The 15,397-nt window shown below is 34.1% G+C and overlaps 1 protein-coding gene across 5 annotated transcripts in view; it reads right to left on the reverse strand.

Annotated features, from left to right (window-relative positions):
- Positions 1 to 4,768, reverse strand: part of LOC108990984 (nodulin homeobox-like) — a 30,733-nt gene extending 25,965 nt beyond the window's left edge. For 4 of the 5 annotated variants that reach the window (XM_018965125.2, XM_018965124.2, XM_018965123.2 and 1 more), the window contains exons 1-4: positions 4,578 to 4,768; positions 876 to 927; positions 543 to 668; positions 293 to 451 (exon numbers count right to left, since the gene is read on the reverse strand). In XM_018965125.2, coding sequence (XP_018820670.1) covers positions 293 to 451; positions 543 to 668; positions 876 to 920 — 330 coding nt within the window. In that variant the 5' untranslated portion in view covers positions 921 to 927; positions 4,578 to 4,768. The remainder of the gene's footprint in view (positions 1 to 292; positions 452 to 542; positions 669 to 875; positions 928 to 4,577) is intronic. The other variant, XM_035685078.1, reaches the window with a different exon arrangement.
- Between the last annotated feature and the right edge of the window lie 10,629 nt (positions 4,769 to 15,397).

Raw genomic sequence — 15,397 nt, forward strand, 5'->3', positions numbered from 1 at the left:
TGTTTGAGTCCATTGATCAAATGAGTGCAGATTGGTTGGAGCGAACTTTTGAGGAAGAAGAAGTTCTTGATGTGGTTAAAGGTATGACAAAGGACAAGGCACGGGGCCCAGATGGTTTGTCCATGGCGTTTTTCCAAGCATGTTGGGACATTGTGAATGATGACATTATGAAAGTATGTTGGGACATCGTGAAGGATGACATTAGGATTTATAGGCTGCGGATACAAAATGAACAAAAACAACAAAACAGAAAAGAAGAAATAAAACTATGGCAGGAATTGCTAAAAGTAACCTGCTCAACTTTAGCATGACGAGGTGATAAGTCACACATGGTATGCAAGAGCCGAATACCACATAACAAATATCTGAAAAGAGCTTCCTCCCTATCAGATGATATGAGAACTCCAAGAAGGTGCAAAGGAAGAAAGGTTGCTAGCTTGTCCATATCAATCTGATAAATTGATAATATCAAACAAGATATATTGATAAAAATATAAGATCAGAATTGCAAGATGACAATGATATTAAAGGTTTTGTTTGACCTTTATCATTGATCCTTTTTCAGTACGGTAGTGAATTGTAAAATTTTCAGAATCCCTCAATAATTTGTTAAGTTCCTGAGAACTAAGCCCATGTAAGTCCTTCACTGCTGCAATTAAGTCAATGGCCTGTTCATACAGTTAATTAAACGAAACATGAGAGATAGAAATTGGGTCCCAAGAACAAAATGAACTTGAACACAAATTTTTTTGAAAGGATGCAAAAGAGAAGTCTACATCCAATTCCTAACCAAAGGAACTGGCATGTGTGTGTGTGGATGTAAGTATGTCTCAATGTATTTAGCACCAAAGTTTATTTCAATTTATAACTCTTACTTGTGCAGCACTACAAGACGGTTCTTCCTTTGCATGCCTCATCATGGAGAATCTAGAGCCAATAAAAAGAAAAGAATATGGATGGAAAAAACATAGAAAATAAGTACCAAGTACGATTCAAGACCATAAGGCATTTAATACGTATAAAACTACAGGAAAAAGCTGAGAATTGAATGTGTTGAAGCCACTTTAAGTGCTAGATAGTGAGGCAGACATGAGGTCTGCACAGAAGCAAAATGATATATAGTTTCATATGTACCAGAAGGAAAAGCATTTCCCATGCCATCCAAATGTCAAATGATCTTAAAGTGATCATTCCAGAACGTAATTTACTTTTAGTTGCAAAAAGACGTCAATATTTAGTATGTGCAACAAGCACACACCATAATGTCATTGAACCTTACTCTTCAACATTTGGAATGTTAAGTTCTTGATGACATACTGGTAACTTTTGCACATGGAAAAACTATACTAAGCAATATCATATGTTGGAAAAAGTTGATCTTGCCATCCCAAATTAATGAAACTGTTATATTACATCATATCCAACTAATATATCTAACATGTATATGGATGGTCAAACACCTAATCTCCTAAAAATCCAAATATGTTAACATGGACATGCTTGGCAACCAATGATATGGGATTTATGCCGTGGTGCCAACGCAAATGTGAAAAAAAATTACCGTGAGAAAATTTAACAAAAAAGAAAATATCGAAAACAAAACACAAGGAGTTATCAATTATGTGCTACGTGGCCAAGAAGGGGCCATGTCATGTTAGAAAAAATGAGCTGATAAAAAACAAGAAAGAGGTTAGTGGCTATATAGAAAGTACAACAAATTCTTGAAAGAGTAAGATATAAAATACACTGAAAAACCTAATGGTGGCCACATCAGGAATTCTAGACACTATGAGTGTTCTATGCTGCTAGAAAAATCTAATGAAAGCCACAATAACGAGATAGGAAAATTGAAAAAAAAAGAAGAGTGAATGGGTTCGACCACAGTGATCTACATCCACAAAACAAATAGCCCAAACAGCTACATCCATCTTATTCATCTCAATTCAATTACAACATTACCCCTGGAGTGTAACTAGCTTTATAGAAATCCTTAGGGGTTGGCTCAAGTGGTAAAGACCTTGGTCTTAATGGTATGTTTCCTCCAAGATCTAAGGTTCAAATCCTCTTAGGTGCAAACAATATTTAGGGACCATCGGACTGGGGAACTTTTCTCTTAAATTATCCGAGGTGCACTTGCAGGAAACTCTTTGCCAAGGGCTTGTGCACCCCCAGGATTAGTCGGGATGCTGTTCTCAAACACCCGGTGCCAATAAATAAAAAAAAACTAGCTTTATAGAAATCGATACAACTTTCCTAGAGCTTGTAACTAGCTTAGCTACAATATGTGCTCGCGAGTGCAAATGCACATAAACATGCGTATGTAAATAGAATTACCCAAAAGGGGGCATCTTCTTTCCAAAGCAAGTGAAGTGTTATATACAAAACACAAGAAAACCAATACCCTAGAGACCATAAACTCAATTATGCCCTAACAATTAAGGGCTAGTTTGAATTAAAGACTTTCTTGATCATTTCTACAACCTTTGGGAAAAACTTGAGGAGAGAGGTCTTTGTGAGGTTTCGTGCAAGTGATGATGTAACACCCTAGTCTCACGTCGAGAAAATGAATAATCCACGTAGCGTAGATAAGTTACTTGGAGAGCTGTACTTGGAAAGATTTTGACGATTGATAATCTAAGTGAGGTATGGTGGTCACGGAGTGGTGCTACATGTGTAAAAGGAATGAGGAATCGATAGATCATTTGCTTTTACATTGTGAGATGGCTGGGGAGTTATGAGCTAGTATCCTTAATAGAGCTGGGCTGAGTTGGGTAATGCCTAAGAGTGTGATGGAACTACTAGCGTGCTAGAACAGGAGGCATAATAGCGCTCAACTGGCAGCAGTGTGGCGAATGATACCTTTGTGCTTAATGTGGTGTCTATGGTCGGAAATGAATGATAGATATTTTAACAAGAAGGAGCGTGCAGTGAGGGAAATCTGGAATTTTTTTGTATCTTTCTTTTACAGTGGTTTTCTGCTATTGTATTGAAGGTTGGGAATGTCCATAAGTTTCTATCTTCTTTTCATCTCACTAGAATATAATTAGGTGTCTCACTTTGTATACATCCTGTGTACTTGGGCATTGCCTAGTTTCATTCTATTCAATAAAGATTCTTACTTATAAAAAAAAAGATAAGTTATAAAAGTAGTCATGAGTGCTATTGCCTACTTAGTAACCTTTACGAGTAATTCTACAAAATCTTCAAATTGACGAATATTTTAAGGTTTATAGTCTATATTGGTCACCGCTTTCCTTGTGCCATTACATATGATATTAGACCACCTAGTAGGGCTAGCCATGTGATTCTAGAGCATTGTAAAACATGGCCACAACTATGGTCCATATTCTTACAGGGAGAGTTTGTAAACTCCTAGTCCCACTTTTTTTCTCCAAGACAAGGAATAAAGCACATAAAGTGGGTTAGTTAAAAAGGTGGTCATGAGTCCTAAGTCCAACATTTGCTACTTACTACGTGAAACTGAGCTTGACTATTCTTTTGATGCTATAGTATAGATGTGGCTAACGCATTCCTTAGGTACTTCCAGATGGAGCCAGTAGAAAATATGTTTGGATTGAAATAGTTTTTTTATAGGTAATCAAAGATTTTATTCAAAATTGAAAGGCTATTCGCATAGTTTTTGAGATATGATTATTGAAAATTTTGAGAGATATTTGGAAAAGAAATATTTGAGTTTTTTTTGTTTTTGGATTTTGTGAAAGCTGTTTTGCTTTCTGTGTTTGTAAAATCATAGAATAAAATGATTAGATGGAAATTGTCTTTAAAAATGAAATTTTTTTTTGTGTGTAAAAGATGTTTTGGATTGAAGGTAAAAACTTTTTAAAAAAAAATGACATTTTTCCTGAAATTGTCACATCCCAAACCAAAAGATGGTGCGAAGTTTTAGACTAAAATGATTAGATGGAAATTATCTTTGAAAAATGAAAATTTGTTTTGGTGTGTAAAAGATGTTTTGATTGAAGTTAAAAACTTTTTTTTTTAAATAAATGAGATTTTTCCTGAAATTTTCACATCCCAAACCAAAAGATGGTGCAAAGTTTCTGAAATATTTGCACATCTTGTCTTGGGGAAATTTTTCGATAAGTAGACAGTAGTAATGATTTTATTGATGCAAACAATCGAATAGAACATGCAAACAATAGTAATGATTAGTTGTCATCACAGATTGATATTTCAACATTGTCTTGCCAACCTACTCCAATCACCCAAACAAGCTCCGAAAAGCAAAGTTCATAGTAAGAGCTAGTACCCAATAGTCAAAAATTGTACAAAAATGAAAATTTTAGCAAGTAAACTATAGTTGCACGTCAATTCTCTACACAACATACTAACTTACCCATATTCAAACAAACAAAACCAAGAAAAGCTAAAGTGAAATAAAACAGACAAATCTAAAAACACAATTTAGGAAACCCTAGATTTAGAGCAAGCAAAGTAACTTGAACGTTAAAGAAAAAATAACCAACCTACAAAAGCAGAGCGAGCTTCGGGGACAAGTCTGTTGAAAAATAGAAAGAACTTGAACAACTTTAAAATAAATAAATCAGAAAGCTGACCTGGGAACCGTACTGTCCGTGTCGGCGAGCTTCGAGTAGAAAGTAAAGAAGCAAAGAAGAAGAGAAATTTCGCGGGAGTGCAGGGGTTAATGCACACGACGATGTAGGGATTGAGAAGTAAAAGCTATGATTGAAAGACTGACGTTAATTATTTGAAAGCTTTTTATCGCTGTTTTTATTTTGGTTATGGCTGTTTCGCGATTATCTATTAGCTAACGTGCGCTGGTCAAGCTTTTATTCAAAGTGGTCTTTACTTTTGAGTTCCATATTTTGACCGGACGTCGTGCTAAGATTACGTTAACACCCACTAATGACACAATGACACGTCATTTTATCTTTTATTTTCAATAGACATTACCGTAGAGGATTTCGCACCACTTCTAACATAAAAGTTCGTAACCCTTTTAATTAAAAAAAAAAATTTGCCGGGAGCAAGCACTGTCCTTAAAAAAAAAAAAAAAAAAAAAAAGAGTAAATACAGAATTTATATAAAAATAATAATTTTTTAATAATAAATTTCACTTTTTTTTCAAAATGATTACGTGATATTTATATTTTTTACATTCTACGACTGTATATAACATTATTTTAAAAAAATATTTCTGTCACAATAATTTAACAAAAATAAATTTATAAACTAACGTGTTTTTATATGATATGTTAGATTTTAAAATTATTTTTATAATAAAATAGATTTGATGTATAGCATGAAACAACATTAATTTATGAGATTACATTTATAAAATCTTTTTATGATGTTGCACTTCTCAATACAAAAACCCATTCTTTGATGCATTAGCAAAAACTTAAAGGTCTTTAGGATAGATATGAGTAAATAAACCATTACGACAATGTATTCGAGTACACCATATTTCTCGAGTTTTATGATTATCATATATATTTTTTTTTTTTGAAAAGTGCTAGATAGTAGAATTGCTATAAGAATTCTACAATGTCTTTGATATATGCTGACTAGGGTTAGGGTCGGGCCTGGGGGGCAAACACCCATGCGACATGCAGGGGCGGTTGACTCGACTAGTAGGCCTAATTGACTAAGGGATCTTCACTGGATCCTCAACTAAGTTAGTGAGCCATGGGATTTGGATGAGATTGCAGTTAAAACCCTTGTTGGAAACCAGCCGAACAATGGAATTGTCAAGCTTGATGAGAAATTTAAAATGTATGAACCAAAGAAAGAACATCAGGATGGTATGACACTAAATTGTGAGGAGGCGCCATAAGAAGTGGACATTGAAAAAGGTGGAAGGGTTGTGGTCTTGAACACAAAGAACCTTCATTTGGTCAGTGAAGTAAGCCTTGGTGCTGACCTTGTTTTGGATGGGATTACAATGTGCTCTCCTGGAAGCTCTTGCGACTTGGCATTGCAGGTGACTTATATTATAAGGGATTGTGATCATGTTTGGGTTGTTGGTGTTGATGGTCGCAAGGTCTTGGAAACAATTGTAAAGGCAGGACATTTGTTTACCGTCCTAATGGTTTTTTGTTGTTCCGAAATATTGCTGCTCCTGATGGTATGGAGTGGCTCTCTATAATCACCACCCCCAAGCAAGACTTGTTCCACATTCTTAACCACTTTATCACATTTATTTATATTGGTAGTGGGTACCCCATGACCCATGTTGTGTCTACATGGGTGAGGGAGTTATTATTAACTCTCCACATCTACCACTTCAAGAAAGTTAATTAACGTCCCATGAAAAAACTCTTTAAATAAGAGTTTTACGTAAGTTAAATTAATAATAGTGAAAAAGTGAACGTACAAAAGAAAAGCTCATCTCTCTCTACAATTTTCTTAAAGAAACCATCTAAATCTCTTGATCTCGAAACGTGAAATTTTTTAGGAGACTCTAGTAACCTCCTAAGCGATGTAGAGGTGCAAACAACAAAGTAACGTGGGCTATAAGACAAGCAAAGACTCGGGCTTGTGGAAATTCTGCTCTTTTAGATAATTCGAATTAACCTTATTTAACATTGGTATCAGAGCCTATATTGCTTATTTTTACCCATATGAATATGATTACATGTTGTTTAATGCTTTAGGATAAATTTAACAGTATGTAATTGATGATATGTCATGATTGTTTGTATTTTATATTTTTCATTAGAGGCTACAATATGATATGTTTAAGATTGAATTCTCTATAAGAAACTATTTCTTTTAATGTCAGAACCATGTCTCTTAAACATGTTTAAAGTTCATGTTTGGGACGTGACTTTGAGCCAACTTTTAACTAACCAAATCTTATTTTTCAGAAATAATTATTATTTAGTTAGAAAGCTATAAGCTTTAAGTTATGATTGATTGAAAATAGGTAGTCGAAATCGGGAAAAATCAAAAATTTGGGTTGAGGAAGAAGATGATGAACAATATTTTTCACCAGTCCCACTCTCGACTATGGAGAGCGTGATCCATCCTTGCACTTGGGGTGCATTTTTACTCACTTTATTGACATACATACACATTAAGATGACTGAACTTTATTTGTGGACATTGAAAAACATCGAGAATGATGGAGGTGATATACACTCTCTGTCGTGGCAAGTGAACCAAAGGCAATACAACCTCTAGAGCCAAAACAAAGCCCATAGTCATAGGAGGCACATGGGGGCGCATGCGGCTGCTTCCGTTGTCCAATTTTTGACACGTGTGGCATGTGTACTCTTGTGTTGGTGTCTAAAATTGATTTATATATTTTTTTTGTTGAGACAAAGAGTTGAAAAAATATTTTTTAAATCATTATTATTAAAAGCTAATTATTATTAATTTTGGGACACTTGTCATACTTCCTCAAGTCCATTTTTTTTTGTGTTATATGAAAAATTATATAGATTATTTTTTTTATGCATGTATTGAATTGGTATTTTTAAATACATGTCCATATTGAATATGTGTCCCTAGATTTGATGACCTATTAAACCCTTCTCATTAGTTGAGAATGTGGGTTCTCTATCTATTGAACTATCATGCATATTTTTATGATTGGATGTTTAAATTCATTATTTTTAAGTAAAATAAATAGAGTTGACATTGATAATTTGTTGAGCTAATGTGTAATGTATGTATTTATTTTTATGTGAATGTATAAAGTATAGCTTATAAGTATATTGATGACATGGCATCCTTATTTATTATTTTCCTAGAAGATTTGTAGTAAGATTTTATTTAGAAATGTAATATTGATAATGTAATTTTATTATTGAAGCCATATAAAGGGATGTATTTTACGTCTATCGATATATTTTAAGGACACCTTAACATTATACACCAAATTATCAATGAGGTTTCAGGTGGAGCCTATGCATAAATATGTACATGAGTTTTGAGTATTTTTTTAAAAACTACTCTATAAATTTTATTCAAAATTAATCAGATATTATATTTTGACTTATATAGTAGGAGATGATTACTGGATTTTAGCGAAATCTTCAGTCTCACCATGTAGGAAGGAATTCCATGGTCTAGTTAGATTTTGGAATAAAATTAAATGTGTGTTAATGTCAATTTCGCACAATGAATATAGTGATAATGACTACTAAGAATATAGTTGCTAACCTTACTAGAGGAGAGAAACTAGATGAGACCAACTATGACATGTGGTATAGGAAAATCCAATATATGCTAATGTACAAGAGATCTTTGAAAATCTATCACATCTTATGATACAATCTGAGGAAGTGAATACTTTCCGACATTGTCATGTATGGAAGTCTATCATGCTTGAGTAAAGAAAGATCAGTATGCGCATTTTACCATACTTGGCAGCAATATGTACGATGATCCTATCAAGGAGTTTGAGAACTGTCCAACTACCCAAGATATGTGAAACCAGCAGAAAATTACCTATGGGAAGACATCAGCTACTAGGCTCTGTACTCTCACTTTGATATTTGAGTAATATGTTATGAACCCTAAACATATCAAAACTGAGCATTTGAGGTCGATATCTGCCTTAATTCATGATCTAAAAGCCATTGGCAATAATCTCACTAATAAACAGCAAGTTACCGTTGTAATACGATCTTTGCCCGAGTTAACATGGGGGCAAATTAAGCTCATTTTAGCACACAATGAGAAAATTAAGACTTTTACTTATATATCTTGCCATTTTGAGCTAGAGGCGGAGCGCATAAATGCGTACCATAATACTCTTCTTGTTACTCAAGCTGGAAAGTGCAAAACATTCAAGTCTAAACGCAAGCAACATGAGAGATATACTGGAGTGGCAAATAGTCTTGGGCCAAAGGATGAAAAAGTAGTAAAGCACAGTAAATGCAAGCGTGCTGGCGAGGCTAAGTCCAAATTGAAGTGTTATAACTATGGAAAAGTTTGTCACTTTGCCCGTGAGTGCACTGAGGCAAAAAAAGTATCACTAAACACAGTTCTCTCATTACTTTTGTTTGTTCATATATTTTTGTTGCTTACTCAATTCTTGAATAAATTGTAGACACAGGAGCAATCAAACATGTAGCTCGAGATTGAGTTGAGTTTATAGATTATAGAAGAATACTAGCTGGCAAATAGTACGTTATATTGGGTAACAAAACTCGAGTGGAAGTACTTGGAGGTGGCACCTACCAACTCAATATGCGTCTGAGGTGCTTGTTACTTCTTCATGATGTGCTATATGCACCTGGTATTCAATTTAATCTATTTTCAGTTATTTTTATATTGGAAATTGGTTTTACTTTTCATTTTGATTGCCCTCAACTGGACTTTTATTTGTATAGAGTTTTTTATGGATATGGTTTTATTTCAAATGGTTTCTTTATGTTGAATTTAGATAATTCTTTATTTTCTTTTATGGCTTCAAATGATGATGATATTGTTTCTAATTCATTAAAATGACATACTAAACTAGGCCACATACGAAAATATAAAATGGCTAGGCTGGCTAAAGAAGGCCTATTGAGGTTTTTCGCTAATGTAAGTCTACCTATGTGTGAGCCTTGTTTATTTGGTAAGGCCTGTAGGAATTTTTTTTGGAAAGGCTCATAGGGCATCTTATAATTTAGAGTTAGTCCATTCTGATATTTGTGAACCTATAAATGTGAAGGACGTTATGACGCCTCTTATTTTCTCATCTTTATAGATGACTACTCACGTTTTAGTTATTTCTATCTGATCTCCTATCACTTTGAAGCATTAGACTACAAGCGTTTTGTGGTTGATGTTGAGAATCAGAAAGAAAGGAATTTAAAAACTCTATAACTGATCAGGATCGAGAGTACTTATCTAAAGAGTTTCAGGGACTATATGAGCAAAAAAGGATACATAGGCAATTAACGATTTCTAGTTCACCACAACAAAAATGTGTTGCAAAAATGAGGAATCTCACCACAACAAAAATGGTTTGATCAATGATGGCGCAAGCTAACCTACCAATATCATTTTGGGGGATGTTGTTCTAGCTATTGCCTACAGTTTGAACCATGTGTCTTATAAGTTCGTTCCTTTAACCCCATATAAATTATGGAATGATGCAAAACTAAATTTAGAACATTTGCGGTTTTGGGATTTTGCGGGTTATGTTTACACCATTACCCATACATATGAAAAACTTGGCCCTATAGAAAATAAACATCTCTTCATAAAATATTCAGAGAATTCAAATAGCTATATAATATTTGGTGAACATCGTAGCAGAGGAATGACAAAAATAGAGTTTGGTGAACATCCTAGCAAATGAATGATTTTTCCAATATTGATAAAACAAAGAATGATATTGAATTGTTTGAGTTGTAAGAACTTAAACGAGTTACATCATCTTTTGGTAAGGGTGGAGAATTATCACATCCTAGAATTTCAAAAGATAATAAGAGTGACTTGCCTCTTAGTGGGAGTATACCACTAGAAAGTGACTCACAAGAATCTCAATTATGTAGAAGTGAACGTGGAAGCATTCATCGTCATCGTTTTGAGATTGAAGGAAAATTTTTCATGTGTGCTCTGTGTGACTTTGATGAACTTTCTTCTTATGAGGAAGCACTAAGTTCACCTACTTCAAATAAATGGTTAGCTTCTATGAGAGATGAGATGAATTCTATGGAAAAGAACTAAATTTGGGAGTTAGTTGATCTTCCAACTGGACGCAAATCTATTGGAAACAAATGAGTTTTAAAAATTAAGCTTCAGACAGATGGATTAATTGACAAGTATAAGGCTCGACTCGTGGCGAATGGCTATACTCAAAGTGGAGAACTAGACGAGTAGATCTATATAGATCAACCTATTGGCTTTGAGGTTGAGAGACAAGAGCACAAAGTATGCCAGCTGAAACGTTTCATCTAATGCCTTAAACAATCGTCTAGACAATAGTACTTCAAATTTCATGATGCCATTACTTCAATTAGGGGTGTAAGGAGTTCAGTCTGGACCAGAAAAATAAACCAAACTGAACATTTTATCAGGTCCCAAGGTCTATAAATTTTGGACCGAACTGGACTAAACTCCTATATATATTTTAAAAGTATTTTTAATAATTTAATAAATTATTTTTATATAGTAGTTATATAAGTTAATGATATAACTTTCATCAAATTTATTATTATTGACCATATAAAATATTTTTTTAATGAGTTAGTTATATAATCCACTTTAATAATTCATTTAATTTTAATTCAGTAATTTAAATAAATATTTTTATTAATTTATTTGAAAAAATAAAAAAATAAAAAATATTTGGGCCGGACTAAACGGACCGACCGAACCAGAGTCCCTATGGATGTTCGATCTGGTCCAAGGAAAATGATGGATTTCGGTCCATCACCCCTGGACCGGATCGATTTACACCCCAAATTTCAATTGACTTTGAGATGCTATAAGAATATTATTGTGTGTATATCAAACGTAAATTGAAGAGTTTTTTAATTTTGTCATTGCACGTAAATGACATTTTATTAGCTGGAAATGATATGGAGATAATTGTTACCACAAAAGAGTAGTTGTCCTCTACTTTTGAGTTGAATAACATGGGTGAAGCAAATTATATGCTTAGAATTAAGATTTCAAATGATCGATCTAGGAAACTTCTTAGTTTGTCTCAAGAGACTTATATTTAGAAGATTGTAGAATGATTTTGTATGCACAACTCCAAACCCATAGACACTCAAATTGATAAATGTTATACATTGAACTTAAAACATTGCCCTAAGAATGATGAGGAAAAGAAAGAAATAACTAGAGTTCCTTATGCAAGTGCAATTGGAAGTTTGATGTAAGCTATGTTGTGTACACAATCTGACATTTGCTTTGTAGTTTGATTGTTAGTCGTTATCAAAGTAACCCAGGACATGTTCATTGACAAGCAGTTAAGAGGATTTTTTGATACATTCGTGGGACAACAGACCTTTTTCTTTGCTATCATGCTGGAGACATAAGACTGAAGGGTTACCACGATACTGATTGAGCTAATGATAAAGACGAGCGTGAGTCCACGATGGGTTACACATTTATGCTTAGTAGGGGAGCTATTTCTTGGTATAGCAAGAAAAAATCATACATTGTTTTGTCCATGATGGAGTCAAAGTATGTTGCTTGTTCAGCAACTGTACAAGATGTTGTTTAGTTGAAGAAATTTTTTCAGCCCTTAGAGATTACAGTTCATGCTGATGAAGCTGTTAAGATATATAACAATAGTATGTCAGCTTTGACATATGTTAAGGATCCCAAATACCATGACAAAACTAAACACATAGATATTTATTTTCACTACATTCGAGATGTTGTTGCGTGAGGCGAGGTGATCCTACAACATATCTCTACTAGTAAGATGGTAGCTGATCCTCTTACTAAGGCTACTAGTAGAAATGTTTTCCAAACTCATGTTAGGAGCTTGAGACTTCATTGGATTTGATATATGTTGTTTAAAGATACCTTAGACTTTATAATACATTTGACATTATTAGCATCTATTGCATTAATGAAATTATTGTGTTTATCTTATATTGTAAGTGAAATGATACTATGTGAAAGCACACATTATAAAGATGTCATAAGAAAAATATCAGTCCACTCACATGGATGATCACCTTAGCGCTTGAATAGTGAGCAAAATGAGACAAATTAATTACTTTGATGCTTGGAAAGTGAGCAAGTAAACATATTGGTGCTTAGAGAGCATTTAAGATAAATTTAAAGAATGTCGTCTTATCTTGACTAAGATGAGACTTATAAGAGCCATATATGAAGTATTTGCATAACTTCATGAAGCCTAATTAATGCAGAATGTGAAATCTTAGACAGACACTAGATGAGTGACTGTGATAAGAAACTCAAATTAGAGTGCCTTTGTGGTGACTAGACTAAGATGTCTACGGCGTTTGAATGTGACAAACTCAATTAAATGGGACTTTTGCCGTAACATATATTTCATACTGTATGTGCTATAGATGACCATATGAATGAGTGATTGGATGGATCCCTGCTCCATCACTATGTGAGTCCTAATGGATCAATAAATGATCTATTCTTATGCCTTTGAACATAAAACTATATCATGAGATGAAAACTTAATGTTTATACTTTAGCATGTTTTCTTAGGGTCACGAATGATATGGTCTCATAGAGTATGTCTAAGAAAATAGTCAAGTCTAATTGAATTGACACGAGTGTCTAGGAAAGATTATTTGGATCCTTGTTATTTTGTCTCATAGCCCAGACGATTATGTTGTTTTGACTTGATATAATCATGAGCATATTACATAATGTGAGATTAATAATTACTTTGAATTATAAACTCGTGATGGATTAAGTACTCTTGACCTAGTGAGAACAAATAGTCTGGGACATAGACGGAGATGTTATGAGTAGTGTACTATATTAGTATGATGGTGACTTAATATAGTACTCCTATCATTTACCTTTTTGTCATGTCACATGCTTCATTTTCTGTATAAGAGATAATTGATCGAGAGATCAAGAGGAAATTGTTAATGAGCATAACATCCATTATAGACAAGTGAGAGATATTGGTAGTGGGTATCCCATGACCCATGTTACGTCCACATGGGTGGGGGAGTTATTAATTAACTCCCCATCACTACCACTTAACTTTAGGGAAGTTAATTAACCTCCCATGAGAAAATTCTTTAAATAAGAGTTTTACGTATATTGAATTAAGAAAAGTGAAAAAGTGAATGCACAAAAGAAAAACTCTTCTTTCTCTACAATTTTCCTAGAAAAACCATCTAAATCTTTTGATCTTGAGGCTTAAAATTTTTTAGGAGCTCTAGTAGCCTCCTAAGCAAAGTAGATACGCAAATAATAAAGTGACGTGAGCTATAAGACGAGCAAAGATCCGGGTTTATGAGAATTTTGCTCCTTGAAGTAATTCGAATTAATCTTATTTAACAATTTAGAACCCTATTATCTCTCTAATGAAAGTTGTGGCATACAACTTTTTACCCTTTTAGTTACGATTTACCTGATGGAGATTAATAATAGTCGAATTGTACATAATTTTACTAAATTAAATAAAATATTATCACAATTATGTAATGTTAATCCTTATATTTTTATTAGTCTTTGTCATAAGTCCACGAGCAGAATACATGGGCCATGGGCCAGATAATTTCAGTAGCTATTTCCTTCATTTTAATTCAACGTTTTTATTGGAACAATAGTATAGTATAGTAAGTGGGTTTGGACCCATAGTTTTAGTTTCTTTGTATGAAATTATGTCGAGTATCTAATGGACCCAATGGTTATGGGCTGCATAAGTGAATTGTATTAGTGTTAAAGGCTTAATATGAACTATTAGAGTTTATTTTGTTTTTACTGTTTTAGGTTCACTTAGGCCAACTGCTATGTAAAGAGCCAAAGGCTTCCTGTTTGTGCATCCAGAAGCTAAAAGAAAAGTGTATTTCCTTTCTCTTCCCATCTTCTTCATTCTTTTATGGAGGTACGCCCTTCAAAGTGAGCAATTTCAGCATATTTGTTCTTTAGTAACTTGGAGTGTGTTACAATTGGTATCAGAGTTAGGTTTTCCTTGACAGTTACTTCATCAATCCATGGAAATAGAAGAAATTATCTTATCATTACTCAAAATTAAAGAGATGGTCGAATAGCCACAACAACGTTGTGAAGTTATTCTACAGACATTCAAATATGTCAAGAACAAGTTTGAAGACTTCAGGACCAAACTTCAATAAAGAGTTCACCTATCTGCAACACCAACTTTGTGCATTGCAGGAAGAAGAAGAACACGCAATAATGGCGGTAGAAAAAGGGGAAGTGAATCCCGACGAAATTTCTCAGCTCTTTGATCTCCTTCTCCGATTCTCACTTCCTTATCTTCCTTTTAGAAACTATTTTCTTTTTTCTTCCTTTATGTCGGTCGCCCTTAGCACTAATGATTCACTGACTGTAAAAGGGGAACACCTAGCCATCCGATGGAAGTTTGATCCCCGTGGAATCGATTTTCGATTCCTCACCCTCACCACAAAACAATAACCATACCATATTCCAACCTATAGATCTTTCTCATTCCCAATTCTCTATGTCTCTTCGAAGAACAAACCTTCAAAAAATGCAGGCATCCCTAATCATCTCTGCCTCTACCAACACTTCACTAGTGATCGAATGGAAATAGATTGATGAGGGATGTTGTCGACGGAGGTGGAAATAGAACATGAAACGAAGGGTTCAAATGGTAACACCGAAGATTATCAAAATGCTCCGAAGGCCGACAAGGTATCGCCGCTCATGGGATCCTCAGCTTTTGCCCTTCTCCTCTTTTTCATGTCGTCTCTACTCTCACAATCTATCTACTCCACCAATCTGTTCGCCCCTAGTTGCCGAC

This window comes from Juglans regia, chromosome 14, assembly GCF_001411555.2.
Source record: "Juglans regia cultivar Chandler chromosome 14, Walnut 2.0, whole genome shotgun sequence".
In the NCBI taxonomy this organism is placed as follows: domain Eukaryota; kingdom Viridiplantae; phylum Streptophyta; class Magnoliopsida; order Fagales; family Juglandaceae; genus Juglans; species Juglans regia.